General features: G+C 35.6%; 1 protein-coding gene across 10 annotated transcripts in view; it reads right to left on the reverse strand.

Annotated features, from left to right (window-relative positions):
• LRCH3 (leucine rich repeats and calponin homology domain containing 3) overlaps positions 1-25,398 on the reverse strand; it is a 150,338-nt gene that overhangs the window by 69,851 nt on the left and 55,089 nt on the right. For all 10 annotated transcript variants that reach the window (XR_005793330.1, XR_005793329.1, XM_040484797.1 and 7 more), the window contains exons 4-10: positions 22,879-22,984; positions 17,481-17,617; positions 16,206-16,315; positions 8,086-8,179; positions 6,987-7,107; positions 3,656-3,804; positions 625-701 (exon numbers count right to left, since the gene is read on the reverse strand). Coding sequence is in view for 8 of the 10 variants with exons in the window: in XM_040484797.1 (XP_040340731.1) it covers positions 625-701; positions 3,656-3,804; positions 6,987-7,107; positions 8,086-8,179; positions 16,206-16,315; positions 17,481-17,617; positions 22,879-22,984 (794 nt within the window). In the remaining 2 variants the exon portion in view is untranslated. The remainder of the gene's footprint in view (positions 1-624; positions 702-3,655; positions 3,805-6,986; positions 7,108-8,085; positions 8,180-16,205; positions 16,316-17,480; positions 17,618-22,878; positions 22,985-25,398) is intronic.

Consider the following 25,398-nt stretch of genomic DNA (forward strand, 5'->3'; position numbering starts at 1 on the left):
CAAGCAAACACAAAGTGGTTAAAAAAAACACAAAAAACTTCATACAAAATAGAGGAAGCAAAGACCCAAAGGCTGTGAATTTTTCAACTACTGTGATACAGTATCTGGCAAGAAACTTTGGAATTCAAGAATAAGCAGCAGTGCTCTAAGCAGTCAAGTTAATTTTAGAAATATTCTGTGAGGCACTAAGAGTAGTGAAACGATCATCTCAATTGAGATATAATGAGGATACATATTGCTGTCTCCGTCTAGCTCCCTGTTTCTAGCCAAAAGTTTAAGGCAAAAAATTTTTTCAGGACTCCTGAAATTCATTTAGCCCTCTTAGTGCATAAATCCAGACATCACCACAAAATCTCCCTGCTATTAAGTACCTTCAAACCAAATAATTGTACAAGTAATGGTTTAGGCAGTCTGAATTTAGAATCAATAAATCAATTTTACTTCTTTTTCTATTGCATGAACAAAAAGCACACTGTCACTCGGCTCTAAATACATGGTTTCTAAAACACACAGTATCTAAGTATCTTCATCATACACAAATCTGCACAAAACCAAAATCATTTCATGCTCTCACTGATGAGTTTTAAAGACAGAAACAATTGAAGAGAACTGTTTTTTTCAAACCTGTTTTGATGTGAATATCTTCTCATGTCTTCTGTTTTTTGAAACTCCCTCAGAGGTACTGGCTTTATGGGTGAACCCTAGGCCAAAAGAGCAGAAATAAATCAATTTAACATATGTATCCACAACACGGTGACTACATAGTTCACAGATGACTTGGCATTTAAAGATCTGTATATTACACTAAAAAATAGTTCAACAAAATCTTCAAATGTAAATTTTTACGTTTAAAAGCATTCATTATAAGCTGTGTTACTGCTTTGGTTAACAAAACACTATGTATAGCCCAAAAACACTTATTCTTAAAAAAGTGGGTTTCCTTCTCCCTGTATTATGTAAATTACACTGACCATACAGTAATACTCACTGACCATAGAGTAATATTTAGTAAGGTGTTCGAACTTGAGAAGATCTTAGGTGTCACCTCAGACAAATTTCCATTCAGAACAGGAATTTCAACCTGCACTACACTAACCTGTGCTCAGCCTCTCTCAATATTTCTGGTAAGGGGGAGTTCACTGGGCAGATTCCATTTCTTTACTTCATCATCACAAATTGTTACTTACGTTTAGTCATACAAATAGTCCTGCGGATATTGGTGGAATATTAAGATAAAGCAAAAAGTAACTTCTCTTTATGGTAAGATATGGTGTTAACTAAAAGAAAAACATTGGCAACTTAATTTATTTATAAACTAAAGGGTAAAGGTCATTTCAAAAAAAAATCACTGGGAAAAATTAAACTGGACTCAGTGATATGGACCACATCAAAGGTAAAGGCTTACAGGTTATCACAACATGTATTCTGTCAAATAAGAATCTATAGAAGCAATACAATCTTATTTCAACACCAAAAATAATCATTAAAGTGGGTATTCTTTTTTTTTTTTAATTTTTTTTTTTCAACGTTTATTTATTTTTGGGACAGAGAGAGACAGAGCATGAACGGGCGAGGGGCAGAGAGAGAGGGAGACACAGAATCGGAAACAGGCTCCAGGCTCTGAGCCATCAGCCCAGAGCCCGACGCGGGGCTCGAACTCACGGACCGTGAGATCGTGACCTGGTTGAAGTCGGACGCTTAACCAACTGCGCCACCCAGGCGCCCCTAAAGTGGGTCTTCTTAAAGGGAAAGAAAACCACCTTATCCAAAAACGGTATCTGAAAATCAAATGTAAAATTATTTATAGTCTATCTCCAAGAAATGGGTACATCACATAGAATTAGAAAATCTTTGATGAATTACTGCAAAAGGCTAAAGCAGACTCCCTTAAAGTTTAGGCCTGAGGATCATACAAAATGAGATATAATTCTAGAACCCTGATCAAAGAATAATTCTTCTAATTTCAGTGAACATTGGTTTTTAAAATAAACAAAAATCTCTCCTATTATGTTAACATCAGTGACTTAACACTCTGGTTTTACAATACTGCAATTATCTGCAATTATTGTAGGAGGTACATGAAATTTTCATGATAAAATGAATGTGCCATTGGTTTCATTTTGAAAATGTCATACCCTATAAATATAAGCTATACTTTATTTTATCATAATACCTCTATATTGGTGAGAGGTATTATAACAAAATTAAACAATAGCAGAGTATTTAAAATCTCATATAGATTCGGTTTTTTTTAACAACTCTTTTTTCCGATAGTATTCAAGAATATAAAAAATAATTCTTCACTGGCTGTTAAACCATCTAAAATAATGCTGCTTCATCATATTTTTATAGGTGCTAAATTGTAGAAAACCTTATGACACAGAAGTCATAAAGAGGGTTATGACATAGAATCATAAAGACTACCACACAAGCATAGCTGGAATTAAAAAAAAATTTTACAAAATAGTAATGGCTTTAACAAATGATACTACAATTTTTCAGTAGTATAACAGGCATTTTTACTTTTAATAGAGATACCTCATCTCTGCAGTCTAACTACCATAAAATGATCAAAGAGAAAGACCACAATGAAAGAAAAACAATTCCCTTTAAGATTACAATGTGCATTATTAATTTTAATTTTTTTGCAAAGCAGTTGCCCTTCGCACTAACAAGAATGTTCATGGCCTGAATCACACGTAGTTTCATTAGTCACCTGGTACACTGCTATTTCTGGGCTGCAGGACTTTGATTTATACAATTTTATCCAACTTCACATACAAGAGTGTCTTCTGAACACCAACAAAACTATTATGTTCAGAAGTCTTCAGACAGGAAGACTGAAGGATTTTTTTTAAAGAATGATAATATCACTCCACAGCACACCCCACTTGAGTGATTATTCTCGATTTCTAAAAGGCTAAATACATCATTCTCTAAAAAGGCCCCAAGTGTTTCTCAAATAACCCCTGCTCAGAGCCTGGGACCAACTCCAGACATTAACATCACACACACTGAAGTGGAGCCATTCCATTATGCTGACTAGATACACTGAAGAATGCAATTTCCACTGAGACCCTTGGGGGATTGGCAGAGATTCTACAGTGGGCTGAATGCTTATTTGTTTTCTAGGGCAACTCAATGCGCCACTAGAAGAGACACCCAAGAACGATAATGGCAAACAATTTATATTCTGTGCGACTTGGTATAAAAGCTCCAATACAATTTAAGCACATTACAAAAATTCTATGGTTAAGTTTGTATGTGCTCCAAAGTCAGCAGTTTGGTTTGATTCTTAATTACTGATCAAACTATGATTTACTAGTTAGTAACAATAAAAAAGCACTAAGAACAACAAAGAAAAAACATTACATTCTTTGTACTTTCTTTAAAGGTGTAGGATACTCTTAGGACTCCTCATTCTTCAAAATTCTGAAATCTGTCTTTTTATTTGAAAAATAAAGCTAACCCCTACTTCAGACTATTGTCTGATTTTTTACAATAAATCTGAAAAATTCATGAAATTGGAACTGAACATCATAAAATAAATAATTAGGCTTAAAGCAACAAATCACTGATACAACTGAAATTTATGCCACCATGAACTGTTTTACTAGGGGACAGCAACAGATTTTGGCTTAAATGTGTGTAGTACCTCATGAGAGATTCGCCGTTGTTCAATATATGCCATAAACTGGGAACTGAGGCTGTCTGAGTCCAGGCCCTTGGGCTGTCTCATCTCATCTTCTTCCTCCTCTGCAGTACAGCTGTCGATGTAGTCGATCTGATCCAGATCATGTTCCACTGTCCACACCACACACACACAACAGTCAAATTCAATAGCCAATAAAGACATTCAGTTGTATGCTTTCTTTTTCCCTAACACCTTCTACTCTGAAAGCAGGAGGAATGAGAAGTGCAAATTAGGTAAGCCTTTCTTTTACAGTCCATGGCCACTCACAAAAATAAGTTCCAGAAAAATCTTAGTCCTAATTCACTAAAGAATACAGTAATTGATAGTAATTACAGGACTACAAACCTCTAATATATATATATATATATTTTTAATATTTATTTATTTATTTATTTATTTATTTATTTATTTATTTATTTATTTTTTGGTTAGCTCTTTACTGTTTTAAACAAAACAGTTTGAGTTTGTGAGACAAAGAGAAGAAGAATTTTTAAACATGAGAAGTTACATCTTCTTTTAGATTTTTTTCCCTCACGTTTTAGCTTTGGGGCTTAATTATATATCTTCAAGGAACTGGGAGGCAGAAAACCTAACGCAGTCAAGTCAAAAGGAAGGATAGGAGGAAAGTGAACTTAGAGATAAAGAAACAGATACTGACTACTGTTTCTCTTTCTGTAACTGTTGTCCACAATTAGAACAATGATGTTCTTATTTAGAAATTTATCTTCTAGAGCTCAGCAATGTAGACATTTGGTAGCAGTTTGTAGCAGCAATCATTCAAGAATTTTTGCTTCTCAAAATGCTTTGGGGTGAGAAAAGGTATTTAAGTAAGATATAGCCCCATCATTATATATTCTAATACATTTGGGAGTGCTCCATTATTTTTAAGTTTAAAAAGTAACCTTATTTTAAAGATTTTATTTTTAAGTAATCTCTACACTCAATGTGGGGCTTAAACCTATAACCCTGAGATCAAGAGTTGCATGCTCCACCAACTGAGCCAGCCAGGCACCCCAAAAAGTAACTACTTTTAAAAACTATTTAAAATGGCACACTAGAAAAAAAAAAACTTACTACTAAACTTTCTAAAGTTTCTCCAGAAACTAAATCCCAGCCATTACTGTATGATGTTCTATTTCTATAGATTGCCCAAAAGTTGTAGTTGCTGGGAATAATGAACTCGGAGAAAGCTATTTCTGTTTTCAGATTCAATTATTTCTAAATAATTCCGTAACTGCAATTGATATAAAAATGAATTTTGAGTTATTAGAGTTATAATAATAGGTAAAAGGATGAAAAGGTTACAAGTCTATATCCAAATTATAAACCAGGTACATAAATGTATTTTTTTCAATGTGCTACAATTTGTGTAACTAAATCAATGATTAAGTCATTATGACTACTTCCCAAGAAAGCAACATCACTTTTTCATACTACCTAGGCCAGTGCAGTCCAAAAGAAACAGAATGCAAGCCATAAAAGTGAACCCACATAAGTAATTCAAAATTATCTAGTAGCCACATTTAAAAAAGGTGATATTAGTTTTAATAGTATATTTTACTTTGTCCAATATATCTAAAGTATTATTACAGCATATAATCAATAGAAAGTATTACTGATATTTTACATTTTTTTTTCATGCAAAGGCTTCATAATCCAATCTGTATTGGTTTATGTACACTTACAGTACATCTTAATTTAGAAAGGCCTTATTTCAAATAACCACATGTAGCTAGTGGCTACCATACTGGACAGCATAGATTAAAAACAAAAATTATTTTAAGTCTGAAATGAACTAAAGGGAAAGAGAGCTCATGTGGAAGCAAGATTAAAAAGAAAACTACTAAAATGTGAGTGGAATGGTAAGTAACAGGAGTAAAAAAGAATATAAAATGGTAAGGAAACAAAAAGAGAGCAAGCCACTTAATTGAAATCATCATTCAAGGATGAAAGCTCTTAGGAAAACATACAGATGGCTAACAGACACATGAAAAGATACTCATCATCACTTATCATCAGGAAAATGCAAATCAAAACTACAATGAGATATCACCTCACACCTGGCAGAATGGCTAAACAACAACACAAGAAACAACAGATGTTGGTAAGAATGCGGAGAAAAAGGAACACTTGTGCACTCTTGGTGGGAATGCAAACTGGTGCAGCCACTGTGGAAAACAGGACGAAGGTTCCCCAAAAAGTTAAAAATAGAACTACTCTATGATCCAGCAATTGCACTACTGGGTATTTACCAGTACCCAGTTTATGTTTATAGCAGTCTTATTTTTTGCTCCCTCTCTATGTTATTATTTACAATAGTTTACAGCATTATTTACAATAGCCAAGATACGGAAGCAGCCCAAGTGTCACTGACAGATGAATGGATAAAGGAGATGTGGTATATATACACAATCAAATATTATTCAGCTATAAAAAAGAATGAAACCTTGCCATCTGCAATGACATGGATAGAGCTGCAGAGTATAATGCTAAGCAAAATAAAGCCAAAGACAAATATCATACGATTTCACTCATATGTGAAATTTAAGAAACAAAACAAAGGGAAAAGGGGGGAGGGGGAGAGAGAGAGATAGAAATTAAGAAACAGACTCTTAATTACAGAGAACAAACTGATGGTTACCAGAGGGGAGGTGGGTGGGGGAGATGGGATAAACAGGTGTTGGGGATTAAGAAGTACACTTGTCGTGATGAGCAGAGGGTGATATATGGAAGTGTTGAATTACTACACTATACACCTAAAACTACACCTGAACACCTAAAACATATAGTAATACTGTATGTTAACTAAGTGGAATTCAAATAAAAGCTTAAAAAAAAAGATGAAAGCTCTTACAAATGGATTTCTAGAAAACCAAAATAATATCTCCATTATAGCTGGCCCTCAATATTTAAACCTTAGGATTTGGGAATTCAAACTAAAGCAAGATTGAATAGAATGCTAAAATCAAGAGTCTGCCTCAGAAGCCCAAAGTAGAAATAGCTCTACTGTTAATGAGCTATTAAAAAAATGACAAATTAAAAAAAATTAATTCCAATTATAAATTTTTAAATACCAAAATAAAGACAACTTGGATTTAGATGCCCCTCAAGAACACAATTCCAGATGAACGCAAAGGTAGATGTCAAGAAGCACATCGAATTGAATTCCTGGAAGTGGTCAAATAATGACCACAGAGAGAATACACAAACAAAAGGAGTAGATGTGAAAAAGACCACTTAAAAAATCGGAATAATTACAAAGGCTTTGGCTGTCACAAGGAATCATGCCTACCTCCACCATTTGTTACTACTAAACTGCTGCGATTCTCCTGGTACTGGCTTTCTCTTCGTAGTCTTTGTTCTTTAGTAATTTCTGCTACTCGAAGAGGCAGATCTGAAAATTCATCTGTAGGCTTAAAAAAAAATAGCAGTAACATTTAAACACATTTCAAACTTTAAACAACACAGTATTTAAAGCGTGGACACAACATAAGCTCACTAAAATTTATATTTAACAAGAAACAGCAAAAAAGTTCTGGAGTGGTGGTGGTGATTGTTTTTCAACAGTATGAATATACTCAAGAATGGTTAAAATGGTCCGTTTTATGTTACGTATATTCGACTACAATTAAAAAGAGATGAGAAATTATATATGACTATAAATAAACATGAATTTAAAGTATCTACACAGATATCTGTGTGGATACAGATATAATTATGTACACACCCACTCACACACAAGTAATTCCAAATTACAAATGGGCTGTGGTCTGAAGTTGATTTGTTTGGGGATGAGTGAAACAATGTTACAAGTGGGAGGTTATCAGTCTTGTTAACAAAAGCTTATTTCATCAGTTAGCCCAATTTAGGCTAAAATATTCTACCTTTTAATTTAAAGAGGGAAAGCATAATAAAATTTAACACAGGAGAAAAAAGATATAATTAGCTAAGAAAATTATTTATCTTGAGCATGTTAATAGTCTTCACTAAGGTTCTTGCCTCATTACCCATCAGCCTGTAGTCCTATTTTCTCATCTCTCAGCATCCCTTCTACCACCTCTGCTCAAGGTTACCCAGTCTGGCAAATTTTAGTCTTCAGTTGTAATTGGCTCATTTGGATTTGCCGGATATTAAGCCTATTTGGTTTTCCAGGATATTAAGCTATTTATACAAAACAATGAAGTAACAAACATGTAAAACACTTGGTAAAAAGACAGCAAAGAAACAAAATATCATTTCTGAATGGTAGCTCTCTGTGGGATTTTTTTCCTCTCTTTTGGCTTTTCTATATTTTACATAATGAGAAACTGAATTCAATTAAGAATCTTTCCATTTTCATCATTTTATTGCCTCTTAGGGGTCAGAACATGCAGAATAGAAGAAACACTTACTTCATTTCCTGACCATCTCTTATCACCACTGTCCACACTATTGAAACCTGAATCAAGGGCTCCATAAGGGCGTCCTGAGTACATTTCTTCATGGCTGCCAAAAAAGAGTCTGGCTGTTACTGGGAAGTTTGAGGTTTTAAAATTAACATCTGAAATAAACCGAATGCAATTTTACTAATAAACATTATCTCATGCCAGTTAGTGATTTAACTTCCTTAGAACTAAATCGGCATTCTTTTAAAAGTTTTTTTTTTTTTTTAATGTTTGTTTATTTTTGTGAGAGCAAGAGAGACGGAGTGAGCGGGGAATGAACAGAGACAGAGGGAGACACAGAATCTGAAGCAGGCTCCAGGCTCTGAGCTGTCAGCACAGAGGCTGACGTGGGGCTCAAAGCCACAAACCATGAGATCATGACTTGAGCTGAAGTCGGACGCTCAACCAACGGAGCCACCCAAGTGCCCCAAATGGAAATTCTTTTAACTTTTTAATATGAAAAATTCCAAATTAAAACAATTAGAATAGTATAATGTATATCAGTATAAGAATATAACAGCACTCATCCAGCTTCAAAAATATCAACCTACTGCCATTCTTGTTTCCTCCATGCTACTAACCCATTCACCATGCCTCCCTCAATTCTTATTTTTAACAGCACTTTTTAAGGTAAAATTCATATACACTGAAATGCACACACCTTAAGCTACATACTTGACAAATGAATACATCTTTGTAATATACACCTCTCTCATGATATAAGACATTTCTACTTTGCCAGAAGATTCCCACTCATTCCTTACCAGTCAATTCCCCTCACCACGCTACAGGGTGCTCCTAAGAGATAACCACTAATTTTTTTTCACCTTAAATTCGTATGGAAGGCAGAGTAACAGTCCCCAAAGATGTCCAAGACATAATCTCTGGAACTATGAATACGTTACTTTACATGGCAAAGAGGAATTAAGATTGAAGATAAAAATAAAACTGCTGGGGCGCCTGGGTGGCGCAGTCGGTTGAGCGTCCGACTTCAGCCAGGTCACGATCTCGCGGTCCGTGAGTTCGAGCCCCGCGTCAGGCTCTGGGCTGATGGCTCAGAGCCTGGAGCCTGTTTCCGATTCTGTGTCTCCCTCTCTCTCTGCCCCTCCCCCGTTCATGCTCTGTCTCTCTCTGTCCCAAAAATAAATAAATGTTGAAAAAAAAATTTTTATAAAAAAATAAAAATAAAAAAAAATAAATAAAACTGCTAATCAGCTGATCTTAAAATAGGGAGATTATTGTGAATTATTTGAATGGGCTCAATGTAATCAAAAGGGTCCTTAAAAGTAGAAGAGGGAGGCAGAAGAGGAGGCCAGTGTAATGCAATGCTGGCTTGAAGATTACTCTCGGTCAAGAGTCAAGGAATGCAGACAGCTTCTCTGTAGAAGCTGAAAAAGGCAAGGAAATGTATCTTACTCAGAGCCTGCAGAGAAGAACAAAGTTCTGCCAGTATTTTGATTTTAGCCTCATGAGACCAAGATTTAGACCTTGAACCTACAAAACTGTAAGATAATAAATTTGTGTTTAAAATCAAAATTTGTGGTAATTCATTATGGCAGCAATAAGAAATTAATACAATTAGTTTTACTTATTCCAAAACTCATAAAAATGGAATCATATGTAATTTTTTTAATTTGGCTTTTTTGGCTCAGCATCATGTCAGTGAAATTCTTGATGGTTTTACCTTCAAATATAATGGATAAATTATTTGTCATGTGTAGGCTTAACTTTTTAAAAACATTGCCAATCTGTTTTTGAAAGGAGCTATATTATTTTGCATTCACCCAGCAACGTATTTGAGTTCCACGTGCCCACACTTGTGTTGTCAATCTTTAATCTTAGCTATTATGGTAGGAGAAAAGTGGTATCTCACTGCAGTTTTAATCTGTATCTCTCCAATGACTAATGATATCGAGTATCATTTTGTGTGCATGTCGGCCATTCATTTACCTTCTTTTTGTGAAATGTCCATTCTTTTGTCCATTTCAAAATACATCAGCAATCTCAAAAATAGTTTGCTAAGAAGCCATACACCAAACACTACATAATACTTGATTCCATTTATATGAAACTCTAGAAAAGGCAAAACTGTATCAACAGAACACAGGGCAGTAGTTGCCTGGGGTTGAGTTACCTACTGTAAAGTGGAAAATGGTTGATGGAAATGCTATAGACCTTGACTGTGTTGATAATTTCGTGACTGCATCCATTTGCCAAAATTCACTGAACCGCACACTTAAAATGGATAGATTTTATTATTTGTATATTATACCTCAACAAAGCAGTTAAATCTGCCAAATTCTTATGTTAAAGTACATGTCCCATTTTTACAATTCTATAAGCAACGTATGAGAACACTGGTTGCTCCACATCCTCAATAAACATTTGGTGGTGTCAGTTCTTTTACGTTTATTTAATTTGAAAGAGAGAGAGAAGAGGCCAGAGAGACAGGGAGAGAGAGAATCCCAAGCAGGCCCCGTGCTATCAGCACAGAGCCTGACGTGGGGCTTGACCTCACAAATCATGAAATCATGATCTGAGCCGAGATGGAGGGATGGATGCCTAACTGACTGAGCCACTCAGGTGCTCCACTGTTGTCAGTTTAAATTTAGTCATTCTAGTGAGTGTGTAATGATGTCTTGTGCTGTAATTTACATTTCTGTGATGATTAATGATGTTGAACACTTTTTGGGGTGCTTAGTGATCACTGGTGTATCTCTCTTTGTTAAATACCTACTCAAGTCTTTGTCCAATTTTTTTTAAGTTTCTTTATTTATTTTGAGAGAGAGAAAGAGAGAGAGAATAGGGAAAGAGGCAGAGAGAGAGGCAGAGACAGAATCCCAAGCGGGCTCTGTCCTGTCAGTGCAAAGCCCAATACAGGGCTTGATCTCAGGAACCATGAGGTTATGACCTGAGCCGAAATCAAGAGTCAGATGCTTAACCAACTGAGCCACCCAAGCGCCCCTACTGAACAGTATTTTAAAACACTATGTATTTTTTTCAAAAAAAAATACAGATTTCTAGAAGATATTGTTCTACATAATATATATTCTATCAAGTGGCCAACTGAGATATGCTTACTATTACTGAGAAATTTTTCATAAAGAGAATTAATAGAATCTTTGCAATAAGCTATCATTTTCTTTCTCTTCTTTATTTGCTACCTTTAGCTTCTCCACATACTTGCTCTTGCTCAGAGCTTAAACTGGTAAGATTAAAGTGAGACATATAGGTTTACCAATTCTCAGGTTGGCTCAGGATTTTCATGGTTTTAGCACTTTGAGTCCTGTGTCCCAGGAAAACCCTTAGTCACAAGTAAACCAAGATACATGGTCACCCTATGTATAAATATGGCCTTCAGGAGACCTAGCAGAGTTCTGCCAGCCAGGCTCCAGTGATGCCCTGTCAGAAAGCCCAATCTCCCTAATAAACCACCTAGAACAACATGGACTCAAGTGTGGAAATGCCTCTTCTGTAGCAGGAATGTGAACTGTGAGTCACTACAGTGCAGAGAGGGGCACAAAACATAGCAAGTTTTATAGTTTAACAGATCTGGACTGGCAACTTGGCACCATCATTTACTAGCTATGTGACTTTAATTAACTTGCTTAACTTCTTTCAACTTTTGTTTCCTCATCACTTAAAGGGGGGTGGGGGAAAGATTAACAACACCTACCTCATAGATTTGCCATAAAGACTGAAAAAATATAAGCTAAGGATTTGTACAAATCCTATTATAAAGCACTAAATAAAAGTTTATTATTATTATTTCTATAAAGAACATAACCTTCAGAGAGTATTTGCTGTTATAACAAGTCACTACATCTGCTTCATTTGAGTTTAGTTCACCAAACATTTACTGAATGTGACACAGTGTTCTAGATGCTAAGAATATTGAGTATGAAAAAAGGACAATCATTGCTTTCACAACAAGCTCAGGCTTGTTGGAGAGAATTAATCCTGTTACTGGGGCTGCAGAAGCAGGACTTTTCTTAGTCCTGCTTACTGCTTAACTTAGTCTTTCCTCACTGCCATATTACCATAAATAAATAAATAAATAAATAAATAAATAAATAAATAAATATGTTTAGTCTGTAATATAAAGTTGGTGAAAATCGTCTCAGCAAAAAAGTACAGGTCACTATAGATCACTAAGGAAAAATACATGTGCCACTCTGTAAAACATAAAAGTTATCATAACAGTGCAACTTGCTAAAAGAGTTGGAAATACTTACATCTAGAAATAAAATGACTTAAGGAAGATTGTGTGCTGTTTTTATATTACACACAAGTAGTCAGAAAGTTACATTTAAGGATTTGAAAAGTACCACAGCATCTAATTTGTACTGAATACCTAACGAGCTACAGGATTAATAAAAATTCTCTTTAGCAAGACCGGACTCTTAGGACGAAACTAGTCCTAGATCATAGTAGACAGCTAGTAATTATAATGCCTAATATTTACAGAAGACTTTATGGTCAGCCAAGCACTTTCAGAAATAGGTCATTCAATCCTCAAAACTACTGTTAGGGTATCAACAGGGTAAATAAAGCTCATGTTGAAGAAACTGAAGTCCAGAGGGGTTAAGTGAACTCTAGAACTTTCCAGTAGTACAGGTACCCAAGAGTATAGACATTCTGACTCCATGACAGCATTTGAATAAAGGTACTGCTAACTACAATGCAGTTTCACTAATTTTTACCTCAATAAAAGAGACATGAAGGTATAATGTTCCATTCACTGCTGCACGAGAAGTTGAAGGAGGTATTTTATTCATATGTATATATGTATATGTATTCATATATATATATAAAATAATTTCTAGGACATTCTGAAACAATTACAAACAAAGTAACATACCTCTAGAAAAAATGGAAAATATAGAATACAGATTAATTCAGTGAGCATAATGAGGGGTTATTATAGGGATTAGGAGATATCAGATCTATAATTACCAATCCTTTGGAAAAACATGACATGATTATGCTATTTAGACTTTCCATTTAGGATACATTTCTCCATGGATTTAATCCTTTTATCTCTTTGCAAATATACATGTCTCTTGCCAGTTTTTTTAAATATATATAAGCTTAATGTTTTTAAAGTATTATAATGAGGATTCTTCTATTAAAAAAAAATTAGGGGCACCTGGGTGGCTCAGTCAGTTGGGCGTCCGACTCTTGATTTCAGCTTGGGTCATGATCCCAGGGTTGTGGGATTGAGCCCTATGTTGGGCTTTGTGCAGAACGTAGAGCCTGCTTAGAATTCTCTCTCTTTCTTTCTCTCTCCCTCTCTCTCTCTCTCCCCGCCCCCTTGTACCCCTCTCCCATGCTCATGCTCTTTCTCCCTCTAAAAACTCCAAACAAAAAAATTAGCCCAAGATCAATTAGTCCTCAAGACTAAGAACTGAATGGCTGAGAGAAACAGGTTCTGCAATTAGCACTACAGGCCTCAATCAAAGCTTATTATTCTGATAGATGTGGACGCTGCCTCCTTAGTCTTTGGGCATACCCTCATGTACAGGTCTCCAGTAGACAGCATTCACTGCCTTACACTCCAATCTCAGAGGCAGCAGTAGCAATTTATGTTTCTACTCACTAGTTCAGGAGAGGAAAATTTTTCCGTACCAAAGACTATTAACACCATGGGGGAAAATAAAAGCTACGTTAATTTATTGTACATTTTTCTTTCCCTCCCTCCCTTCCATTCTTTTTTAAACCGCAATTACGAACTTTATTATTTTTTTTAATGTTTTATTTATTTTTGAGAGAGAGAGAGAGAGAGAGAGCAAGAGAGCGAGCATAGGTGGGAGAGGGGCAGAGAGTGAGGGAGACACAGAATCCCAAGCAGACTCCAGGTTCCCAGCTGTCAGCACAAAGCCTGACACGGGGCTTGAATCCACGAGCCATATGATCATGACCTGAGCCGAAGTTGGATGCTTAACTGACTCAGCCACCCAGGTGCCCCTATTTATTGTACATCTTTCACGAGTACAGGACTAGAACACATTTAATGAAAATCTTGAATAGGAAAAACAAAACTTTTTTCAATAAATATGACAAGAGTTCTATGTTATAAGCAATTAACCAAGGTAGGAGGAAAAAGAAATGAAGAAAGAAAAGGATATAATGAATAGAGAAAATTTTAAAATTCTTGGCAATAATGGTCTGGGTCCCTTCATATTCTTCCCACTGTCAAAGTCCTTCCTCCAAGAGAGGCCTAGACTAGCACAGAGTATGCCAGACCTAATCCCTACCATCTGTCAAAACCTTTTCTGTCTTCCTTGACATCACATACCTGCTTTTAGTCTTCTTAGAGTTAAAAGTGTTAGAACTAAGATATTCTTGTGGAAATCTTTCCTGGGTATATATGATATTGGTTAATTTCTCCTGTGTGTTTGAATAAGTATACTAAAATTTGTATTGCTGTATGCTTAAACAACCAGATTAGAGCTAGTATTTTAAATATCCTTCACAGTGTCTATGTAAATCTTCAATCTAATAGCCAAAGCAAAAAAAAAAAAACAAACCCCAGAATGTCACCATAAAGTTGTTTTTGATGACTTTAAGCAGAGGTAGGTTAGGAGGGAAATAACATCTGTGTGACCAAACAGACTATTAATTCCTTCAACAAATATTTGCTGAGTGTCTACTGTCTGTGCCAAACACTCAGGTGAACTAGGGATACAATGGTAAAGAAGAAAGACACCATCTGTGGCAAAGGGCAGGGATCAAGTCCCTTTGGAGTAATACTTAATTTACTTGAGAAATCAGGTTCTGAATTTTCAGATAGCTTGAGATTACTCCTTTACACCATCAACACTTAAATATTTAATTCCAATAATTTCTGATGAAAAAAAATTTAAACTGTAATGCCTATATTCCTTTATTGGAAATGACATGTCTAATATATTTTAGCATTTTCTTTATGAGCATCAATTATTGTATTGTGCTATAACATAGTAATTACAAAATATCACTGAAATATGGAGGGTTCTTTGCATATATGCCTACTGGTGTCAAGTTGCTATGTTTTTAGTGTGTCTTGCTTTTAAGTATCTTATTAAAATTATGCAATGTATCATATTGATTAAAAAAAGAATATAACAGACATAACTTTTAAAACAGGATGGAACATTAATACCTTTAAAGCCCCTTGATGCCTCTTTCATACCAAATCTTCCTTCCTCTTAGAGTTAACCAGTAACTTGAATCTTTTGTTTAACATGTGTCACTTTTTAAGTTTAATTTTTTCCTTCAAATTACTTTTTGTACTTTTAATATGCCTGCTTTTACAAACTCTACCCAAACAGAAATTTGTTAATCTGTTTTAGACAAGGATATGAGAAGCAAGCTCATCAGGACTGTGCTTTTATGTAAAACACGACAGGTTCTAAGAGAAAGCTGGAGGGGATCTCTTTTGAATAAGGCCTTGATGGAGACATCCATTTTGCCTGTTTAAAGGCTTTTTGAATTTATTCCTGCTACTTAAGATTGTTCCAGATGGCTGAGAATGCCAAGGAGATAACCTTCTAAATCAGGTGTTATGTAGCCAAAGGATTCAGACTAAAAGATACTGAAAGTATTATTAATGGTCATCAAATCCAAACTCTTCATTCCCTATTGAAAAAAATGAAGCCCCAAAAGTCTGAATGACTTGCTTTAAGTCACAGAGCTAGTTAACAGCAGAGCCAAGGTCAGCATTCCAGTCACTCAGATCACTGGTTTTCAACTGGGAACCCCTGCAGGGGATATTTGGCAATGTCTGGAGATATTTTTGTTTGTCACTTTGGGAGGGTGCTACAGAAGCCAGGAATACTGATAAACATCTTCTGAATTATGGGACAGCTTCTCACAACAAAGAATTATCTTGCCCAAAATATCAACAATACTGAGATGGAGAAACCCTGACTTAGAACTACACTTTGTCAGATCTGTGTAATCAACTGTTTACTTAATACAAGTATTCTGAGAAAAAGTGTCAAAATAGATTATTTCCTTTTAGTTAAGCATTCAGGCAGACTTATGGTCCGGTTTGATTCCCTGTGAGATGGAACATGTTAAATAAAGAAATAGAACATACTCACCAGGAGCCAAAACCCAAGGGTCTCCTATCATAATCTGGCAGATCTGGAGCAATCTTACAAGCCTGTATGTTCAGGTACTTAAATATGTGGACTTTGCCTTTTATACATATCTAAAAAAAATAACATAAATGCAACCAAATTATTACTCATCTGAAATATATGTATCCCTTTCTAAAAATCATAATCATCTTTTTATTTAAAGTATATTAGAAATAGAAGGTATTTCTAGCAACCATATATAGTGATATTAAAAATCTAACACTAAATTATAACATATTATTTGTTATTTTATGTGTTTATGTGATACACACACACACACACACACACACATTTTTAGTTTCTAGTCATGAATAAGTTTCAGTAACATATAAAATAAATAACTTATGATTATAAATACTGCTAGAATACCAAGTAAACTTATCACACTGATTAGTTAGGCACAGTCAGGAATTTAAAGCATTGCTCTCCATGGATTATACTGGCAACTTTTGCTTTTAGAAATCCAGCAATCATGTACAATTATGCTTTGAATTCTACTTTCTGTAAGAGAGAAAAGCAGGAAATGATTAAATATTAAGGTTGTATTTCCGTTGACAAGTAAAAATATAAATTCTTTAGGATTATGAGATCCTTCTACAGTTATGAAGTTTACTCATAAAGCTTTAGAGTTGCCATTCAGAGGTTTGAACAAGACCACGAATCAACTGTAGAGTACAAACTCTATAGTGAAAAATACACATTGGTAAAGTTGTTCAGATTATAGGATGTCTGGAATCTATGTATGAAACTACCTTATAATTACTTTATTATTAGTTTCATTATCAGCCACTGATAAACAAATGACCAAATTGATTAAATGAGGAACTTAAAGATTTTAGAAAATAAAAAGGTACAAAAATGATGTTTAAAAGAAATGTACTGATAATCCTTAGTTCTGAAAGCCAAATATTTTTATTTGTGTCTAGCATTTACATTGGCTACATTCAAGTCTTACTAGAAAGAAATTAACTCAAATTTTATTAGAAAAACTTTAAGGAAAAACACTTCAACTTAAAAAAAAAAAAAGTCAATTCAATGAAAGGAAAAAAACATTCTGGAAACATTACCTGTCCTCCATCCCATTTATTCAAGACTTCTAAAGAATGCCTATGTGTGTGAATTTACTTTAAAAGAACTTCATTTCCAACAAAAAAGATAAATGCATAGAACTTCAAGTTTTAAGTTCACCCTTTGTCAAAAAAGTTCACAACATCCTTCAAATCCACTATAGTTTACCTGTGCAGGAGGAGACTGTAGTGGATTGTTATCTAGGGTGATCATCTGTAGGTGCCTGAGGTTCCGATAACAAACGGGGATTGTTGTAATTTTATTGCAGGAGAAGTCGAACCGTATCAAAGGCAACTCTGCCAGCTCTGCCGGGTGATAAGATGGGAATGAACAATTAATAATATTTCAAAACTAGGCAAGTTTTTAAAAAAAATTTTTAACATTTATTCATTTTTGAGAGACAGAGAGAGATAGAGTGAGAGTGGGGGAGGGGCAGAGAGAGAGGGAGACACAGAATCCGAAGCAGATTCCAGGCTATGAGCTGTCAGCGCAGAGCCTGATGTGGGGCTTGAACCCACGAACTGTGAGATCATGACCCGAGTTGAAGTCAGATGCCTAACCGACTGAGCCACCCAGGCACCCCAAAACTAGACAAGTTTTATGGGAGCTTCTAATTAAATACAGTGAATTTAATGTATTTATCTCCATTCTTTCTTAACAATGAACTGATACTATAAAATGAAATCTAGTTACTTACAGATGGGAATACTAATAAAAAGCAAGCTATGTGACCACTCACAGAACTAAAGAACCAGAGGCTGATACCACAGAAACACAGGCATAACCAAGGAATCAGATGATAATCTGTACAAAAAACAAGTGCCTAAGTCCCCAACCTCAACTCACGTAGCTAGGGCACTACTCCTTTCCAATCACCACAGAAGTCAACAACTTATTCTCTAGTGAAACTGAATCAAAAGGCTTTGAACTCAGGAAGTTTAGGTACAATGGAAAGTCAGGATGATGAGGTGCTTGTTGAAAATGAAGGCTTTAAGAGAAAGTCTTACACAATGATGAGACCTCAGCGCTTTCCTACCCAACCCCAACCCATCCCAGCCCTAGTATCTGAATAATCTCCCTCCCTTATCCATGGGGGATATGTTCCAAGATCCCCAGTGGATGCTGAAACCAGTTAGTACCAAACCCTATATATACCATGATTTTCCCTATATATACCATGAGACATACCTGTATATGTATACATGATAAAGATTAATTTATAAATTAGGCACAAGAAATGAACAAGAATAACTAATAATAGAATACTTATAACAATGTAGTGTAATAAAAATTATGTAATTATGGTCTCTCTCTCTCTCTCTCTCTCTCTCTCTCTGCTAGAAAAAGAGGAAGGAATCAGCCATAGGTACATAAAAAAAACTAAGCAAATAAAAAAAAAGAAATTATTAACTCCAGAAAAACAACAACAATAAAAAAAAAATAAATGAGATCAGGGTGCCTGGGTGGCTCAGTCAGTTAAGCGTCCAACTTCGGCTCAGGTCATGATCTCACCGTTCGTGAGTTCTAGCCCCGTGTTGGGCTCTGTGCTGACAGCTCAGACCCTGGAGCCTGCTTCGGATTCTGTATCTCCCTCTCTTTCTGCCCCTCCCCCACTTGTGCTCTGTCTCTCTGTCTCTCTCAAAAATAAACAAACATTAAAAAATTTTTTTAAAAAATGAAATTAGTACATCAACTGAATTGGCAGGGACCAATATTCATATCGTTATAATAATGTAAATAATAATGCTTTGATCAGAAGTTGTGATAAAACTATACTGGGAAGACAGTAGGAGGGAGGTGAGTTTTTGGATGATGGTGATAGTGTGTAAGGAAGTGAAATCCTCATCTACCACAATGGGAAGCTCACATTAAATGTCAAAATGGATAAATCGAGCAAAGCTCTTAAAGGCACATCATTTAGAAATATGTCAAAAAATGCCAGTGGAAAGAGTCAAAGGCAGAGAAGGCAGATGCTTCTAAACATTAAAACTGGGGAGGGGGATAGCTGAGGCAGAGGAATGCTATTATTGATTTTAAACTTTTTTTTTTTTTTTGGTATTCGTTTAAAATTTTTTTTAATGTTTTTATTTATTTTTGAAGGAGAGAGAGAGAGAGAGAGAGAGAGAGAGAGAGACAGAGCATGAGCAGGGGAGGAACAGAGAGAGAGGGAGACAGAGAATCCGAAGCAGGCTCCAGGCTCTGAGCTGTCAGCACAGAGCCCAATTGTTTTTTAGTATTTGGGTTAGCACCTCGTGTTATATGGAAGTGTTGAATCACTATATTTGTACACCTGAAACTAATCTTACACTGTATGTTAATTAAGTGGAATTTATTATTATTTTTTTTAATGTTTATTTTTAAGAGAGAGAGACAGAGACAGGGCATGAGCAGAAGAGGAGCAGAGAGAGGGGGAAACACAGAATCCAAAGCAGGAGCCAGGCTCCAAGCTGAGCTGTCAGCACAAAGCCCAATGCAGGGCTTGAACTCATGAACCGTGAGATCATTACCTGAGCCAAGTTGGACGCTTAACTGACTGAGCCATCCAGGTGCCCCTAAACTTCTTGAATATTATTTGACTTTCTGAATGATATTTTATAACAATTAAAATTTAAAATCAAAATGGCAATACAACTAAAGACACTAATATCTACCAAATTGTAAAATGTCAGAGACCACCACTTACAATGAACTTCCACACTAACTTGTATAGCAACTGAAATGAAGCTTTCCTGCCATCTCAGTTTAGCTGAATATGCTGAAATTATAAGATAAGCTAATAGAAAACCATTTAAAATTATTTGTGTGACTCACCATTTTCTTGCAAATACACCTTCAAAATCAGATAGAGAAATAAATTAGATGATAAAACTATTAGACCGCAATTGTCATCTAAAACCCCAAATTTTCATGGGGCGCCTGGGTGGCGCAGTCGGTTAAGCGTCCGACTTCAGCCAGGTCACCATCTCGCAGTCCGTGAGTTCGAGCCCCGCGTCGGGCTCTGGGCTGATGGCTCAGAGCCTGGAGCCTGTTTCCGATTCTGAGTCTCCCTCTCTCTCTGACCCTCTCCCGTTCATGCTCTGTCTCTCTCTGTCCCAAAAATAAATAAACGTTGAAAAAAAAAAAAAACTTTAAAAAAATAAAACCCCAAATTTTCATTTTCACTAAAATCCCAATGTTTTCATTAAATGATCTTATATGAAGTCAGTATTATTGCGTTAGTAAGCTTTTAAAGATCAACATAGTAGATGAGTCCCACTACATACTACCTACTACTACTCTACTGGGTAGAAGGGTAATCTTGGATTGAAATTTGGGGTTGTAAGGTCTGTGCCATGATTTTGTTCAGCTCTGCTGGGGGCCTTCATTCACATTCCTGAGAGGGTAGAAAGCAGGCCCAAGAGGAAATGAGGAAGGCTCTGAAAATACAAGGTGAAAAGTTTACCAGGCTAAAGCGACTGAGAGGAAAGTTAAGCAGGATTTTGGCTAGTGCGATTACAGTAGGGTGTATAAAAGTAGACTGAAAAATGACTTTCTGAGACATTTTCACATCCATAATGTCAAAGCTACACTAGTATGTTAGAGCTAAAAATCATATTGGGTCATATTGGTGTTAACATTTGGATTCTAGAATGAAGCAAAAGCATCATTAGTCAATTCAATATTTACTATACACTGTAAGTCATGTTTTATAGCAGAACCTAGAGCACCAATGTCACGAAAATACCTTCTAAAGGATAGAGTTAAGGGAAAGTGGATGGGAGTACAGATGACACAAGAGTTGCCATGAGCTGATAACTACTGTAGTTGGATGAATCACTGCTCTCATTTATATATGAAATTGTCCATAATAAAATTAAAGAAATATATACTCTGATCTAATAAAATAATAGTTCTCCCCATTTTCATTTCCTTTTATAAAGCTTTTTCTTTCATGAATTCATATTTTGAAGGCTTGATAAATTATACCTAATTTGTATAATCATTTTTATCACTCAAATACATATACCAGAGCTTACAGTGAGCCTAAGATAACCAGCCTCCCAGTGCAGTCTTTCACTCCATTCATTATTCACTCTACATATCACCTCCAAATGTTCTTTAGTCCCTACCTGAATGTTTCCAGGGAAGGATAAAGTAATTAAGTTCAAGTCAAGTCCATTTTAAATGGACAGTGCAAAATGTAGGAATGTTTTTCATTATGCTAAAATATCTCACTATCAGAAACATGATATATTTCTCTCAAGTAGTTATGCTTACTGAAACTTCCAGGGAACCTACCCTGAGTTGCTACTTAATTCTGACTAGATCTAAAAATACAATCACTGGTTTATAGTTATTAGAATTTTTCACTGCAGAATCTTTTATTTTTTTAATTTTTATTTTATTTTTTAATGTTTGTTTATTTTTGAGAGACAGAGCATGCACAAGCAGGGGAGGGACAGAGAGACAGAGAATCCCAAGCAGGTTCTGCACTGTCAGTGCAGAGCCTAACTCGAGGCTCAAACCCACAAACCACAAGATGGTAACCTGAACCAAAACCAAGAATCGGCTGCTTAACCAACTGAGCCACCTGCGCACCCCTGAAGAATCTAACTTTTAAAAGTTAGACTGGGTGGCTTAGTCAGTTAAGCAACTGACTCTTGATTTCGGCTCAGGTCATGATCTCATGTTTGTGAGTTCGAGCACCACATCAGGCTCTGTGCTGCTAGTGTGGAGTCTGCGGTGAATTCTCTCTCTCCTTCGCTCTCTGCCCCTCCCCTGCACATGCTTATTGTCTCTCTCTCTAAAAATAAATAAACTTAAAATCCACAATGAAACATGTAATAACTAAATCATTATATCTTGAACACTGGCTAGATGTTATCTATCTATCTATCTATCTATCCCAAATGTTTATTTATTTAGCTTTGAGAGATAAAAATGTGCATGAGTGGGGGAGGGGCAGAGAGTGAGGGAGGCAAAGAATTCCCAAGCAGGTTCCATGCCGTCAGCACAGAGCCCAACAGGGGGCTGAAACTCATGAACTGTGAGATGATAACCTGAGCTGAAATCAAGAGTCAGATGCTTAACTGAGCCACCCAGGTGCCCCTGCTGTAACTCTTACATATTTTTGTCTTGTACTTATCAGCTCTGAGAGATCTTTAATATAAAAAGACAAATAACAATAAAACAATTATTTTGGGACACCTGGCTGGCTCAGTCAGTAGAGCATGCAACTCTTGATCTCGGAGTTGTAAGTTTGAGCCCCATGTTGGATGTAGAGATTACTTAAAAACAAAATCTTTAAATTTTTTTTTTTTTAACATTTATTTATTTTTTGGGGACAGAGAGAGACAGAGCATGAACGGGGGAGGGGCAGAGAGAGAGGGAGACACAGAATCAGAAACAGGCTCCAGGCTCTGAGCCATCAGCCCAGAGCCCGACGCGGGGCTCGAACTCACGGAGCGCGAGATGGTGACCTGGCTGAAGTCGGACGCTTAACCGACTGCGCCACCCAGGCGCCCCAAAAACAAAATCTTTAAAAATAAATAAGTAAAAATAAAACAATTATTTCACCATTTCTTACCTTCAGGCAAACGTAATAAGTGATTTCTTCTGACGTTCAGGTCTCTTAGGGCCTCCAAATTACCAACTTGGGAAGGTATTGTTTGAATTTCATTGCAGCTCACATCCTATTTCAAAAAGATATAAAGTAAAGAATTTTTCTAATATTACAAATTTGTCTGCTTTAAACCATCTGTAAAATGAGGTTAGATAAAGATAATACCTATGGTCTGTCTTAACTGTAAAAAAAATTATGATTCTACGTCCAAGAATAAATCCATAGTTTGTACTAGCATTTAATTTTAAAAACTTATAGGCTTCTGATTTTATAGATATTATATGAATCTACATTAATTTTATGAGAACAAAAATTAAATGACTTAGGATGTGGACAGGAAGCTTAGTATCAGATCAAATGAAAATTCTAGTGAAAAAGTAAATTAGAAAAAACTATAAAAACATCTATTTAGGACAATATTTTATTAAAAACAATTTTTTTTTTACATTTATTTATTTTTGAGAGACAGAGAGAGACAGAGCGCAAGCTGGGGAGGGGCAGAGAGAGAGGGAGACAGAATCTGAAGCAGCCTCCAGGATCTGAGCCATCAGCACAGAGCCCGATGTGGGGCTCAAACTCACGAACCATGAGATCATGACCTGAGCTGAAGTCAGACGCTCAACCGACTGAGCCACCCAGGCGCCCCAGTATTTTATTTTATATGTATTTTAATGAGACTGGAAGAAAAAACCAAAACAATGATAAAAATTATAATGATAAAATTAATTGAAAGGAAATCCTACTTTCAAAATACCAGTTCACCTGCTCAAGAATATAAAAATGCACTGAAGATGACTCAAATCATTCTTTATGAAACTGAAAGTGAGGGGAAAATAGTAAAGGGCACATAACTCATAGGCTATGGAAAAAATAGATACTGCCCTATTGGCATTTGATCAAGTTGGTACCAAGACATGTATTATGTAAGCCTTCTGGTATCTTGGTCAACAGTTTGATAACACAGATTCTGAAAAGAGGCTGACTACAGATTCCAAGACTGACAAATTCAGAATTCCATAACTCTGAGACAAGCCACGAAAATGTACAAATCCATGGGGAACAGTAGGAAGTTGTCTAGGTTAATAAAAGCTCCAAGATGCCATATTAACACTTAAAACTCCTCTAGTATATGAGTAAAAAGAAAATATTAATAGACTTAACTATTAGAAAAGACCACTTGCCAAAAACTTCAAACATTATTTTAAAATTTTCCCATAATATTCTTAGAGGAAATAATATTATTTTTACTTTTCCTACCAATTAATGACTGAAGTAGAATCAGTAGCTGTATTTTTTATTCCAATGCTCTGAGCAGCAAAGTTAAAAGGAAAGAGGTTGAAAGGATAGGGAAAATTGAGCCGAGCCAGAAGACAACAGTAATTTATAATATTTCTCTTGGAAAATGTGTATCTTGAAAGATAGAGGTTTATTTTCACTTAAAAATGAAGGGAAACAGGGGCTCCTGGCTGGTTCAGTCAGAGGAGCATGAGACTCTTGATCTCAGGGTCATGAGTTCAAGCCCCACATTTGGTGTAGAGATTACTAAAAAAATAAAATAAAATAAACTTAAATAAAAGGGGGAAATAAAAGAAAGAAGCAACAGATGTTGTAAGAACAGGTTCCACTGAGTGGGAATCAAGAGCTTATTAAAAAAACATTATTTTAATAAAATAAAAAAAATAACTGGGTTCTGAATAAACAAACATACATTTTTGACTTTATTTCCTAGATCTAACTGCCTCTAAATAAATAGTAGTCTAGTATCTAGACTCCAGATTTAACATATTTGTGAATTTTTACATGTGATTGTTTACATTCATAATCCACCTGAAAAAAAGAGAGAGCTACTGTGTGGTCCAGTTAAATTATACATGTATTTTTTGTTCATGATGTCTATCTTTGTTAATAAACCTACATGGAATGATCCTCCCAAATCTCAATGGACATAACTGTATTGGACCATTTCAGAAATATGAAATGTGGGCTCTGGAGTTAAGATAGATTGGTTTAAAATTCTACCTCAGTTATGGAACCTTGGGCAAATTACTTAACCTATCTAAGTGCTAGTTTCTTCAGCTGTAATAAGATGATAAGTATTATACCTAATTCATAATGTTACTATGGTGATTAAATGGGAAAAGTCTCATTCCCATGCCCAGGACATAAGTACTAAAGAGTAACAAGGAGTGGTTCATCAAAGTTAAGCTTCTTAGAAAACAGAAGGCAGTAAAGAATAGCTTACTTTAGAGAGGGAGCTAGGTGCTAGAGATAGCATGTAAGGCAAAAAAAAATAAGCCTGATCTTTGCAGTGTCCAGTCCCCGAGAGGGGCTCACCCCAAATCAGAACACTGACGCTATTGAGATTTAATGTAAAAATCTAAATGCATTGTTAACTTATATCTCAAAAGCTTATTAGCATAGAAATCACTTAATATTGGTTAGAGTTTAATTCTGATGACTTTGTCCCATTCCCCGTGGGCCTAT

Source organism: Herpailurus yagouaroundi, unplaced genomic scaffold (genome assembly GCF_014898765.1).
Source record: "Herpailurus yagouaroundi ecotype Mexico unplaced genomic scaffold, PumYag 162, whole genome shotgun sequence".
Lineage (NCBI taxonomy): Eukaryota > Metazoa > Chordata > Mammalia > Carnivora > Felidae > Herpailurus > Herpailurus yagouaroundi.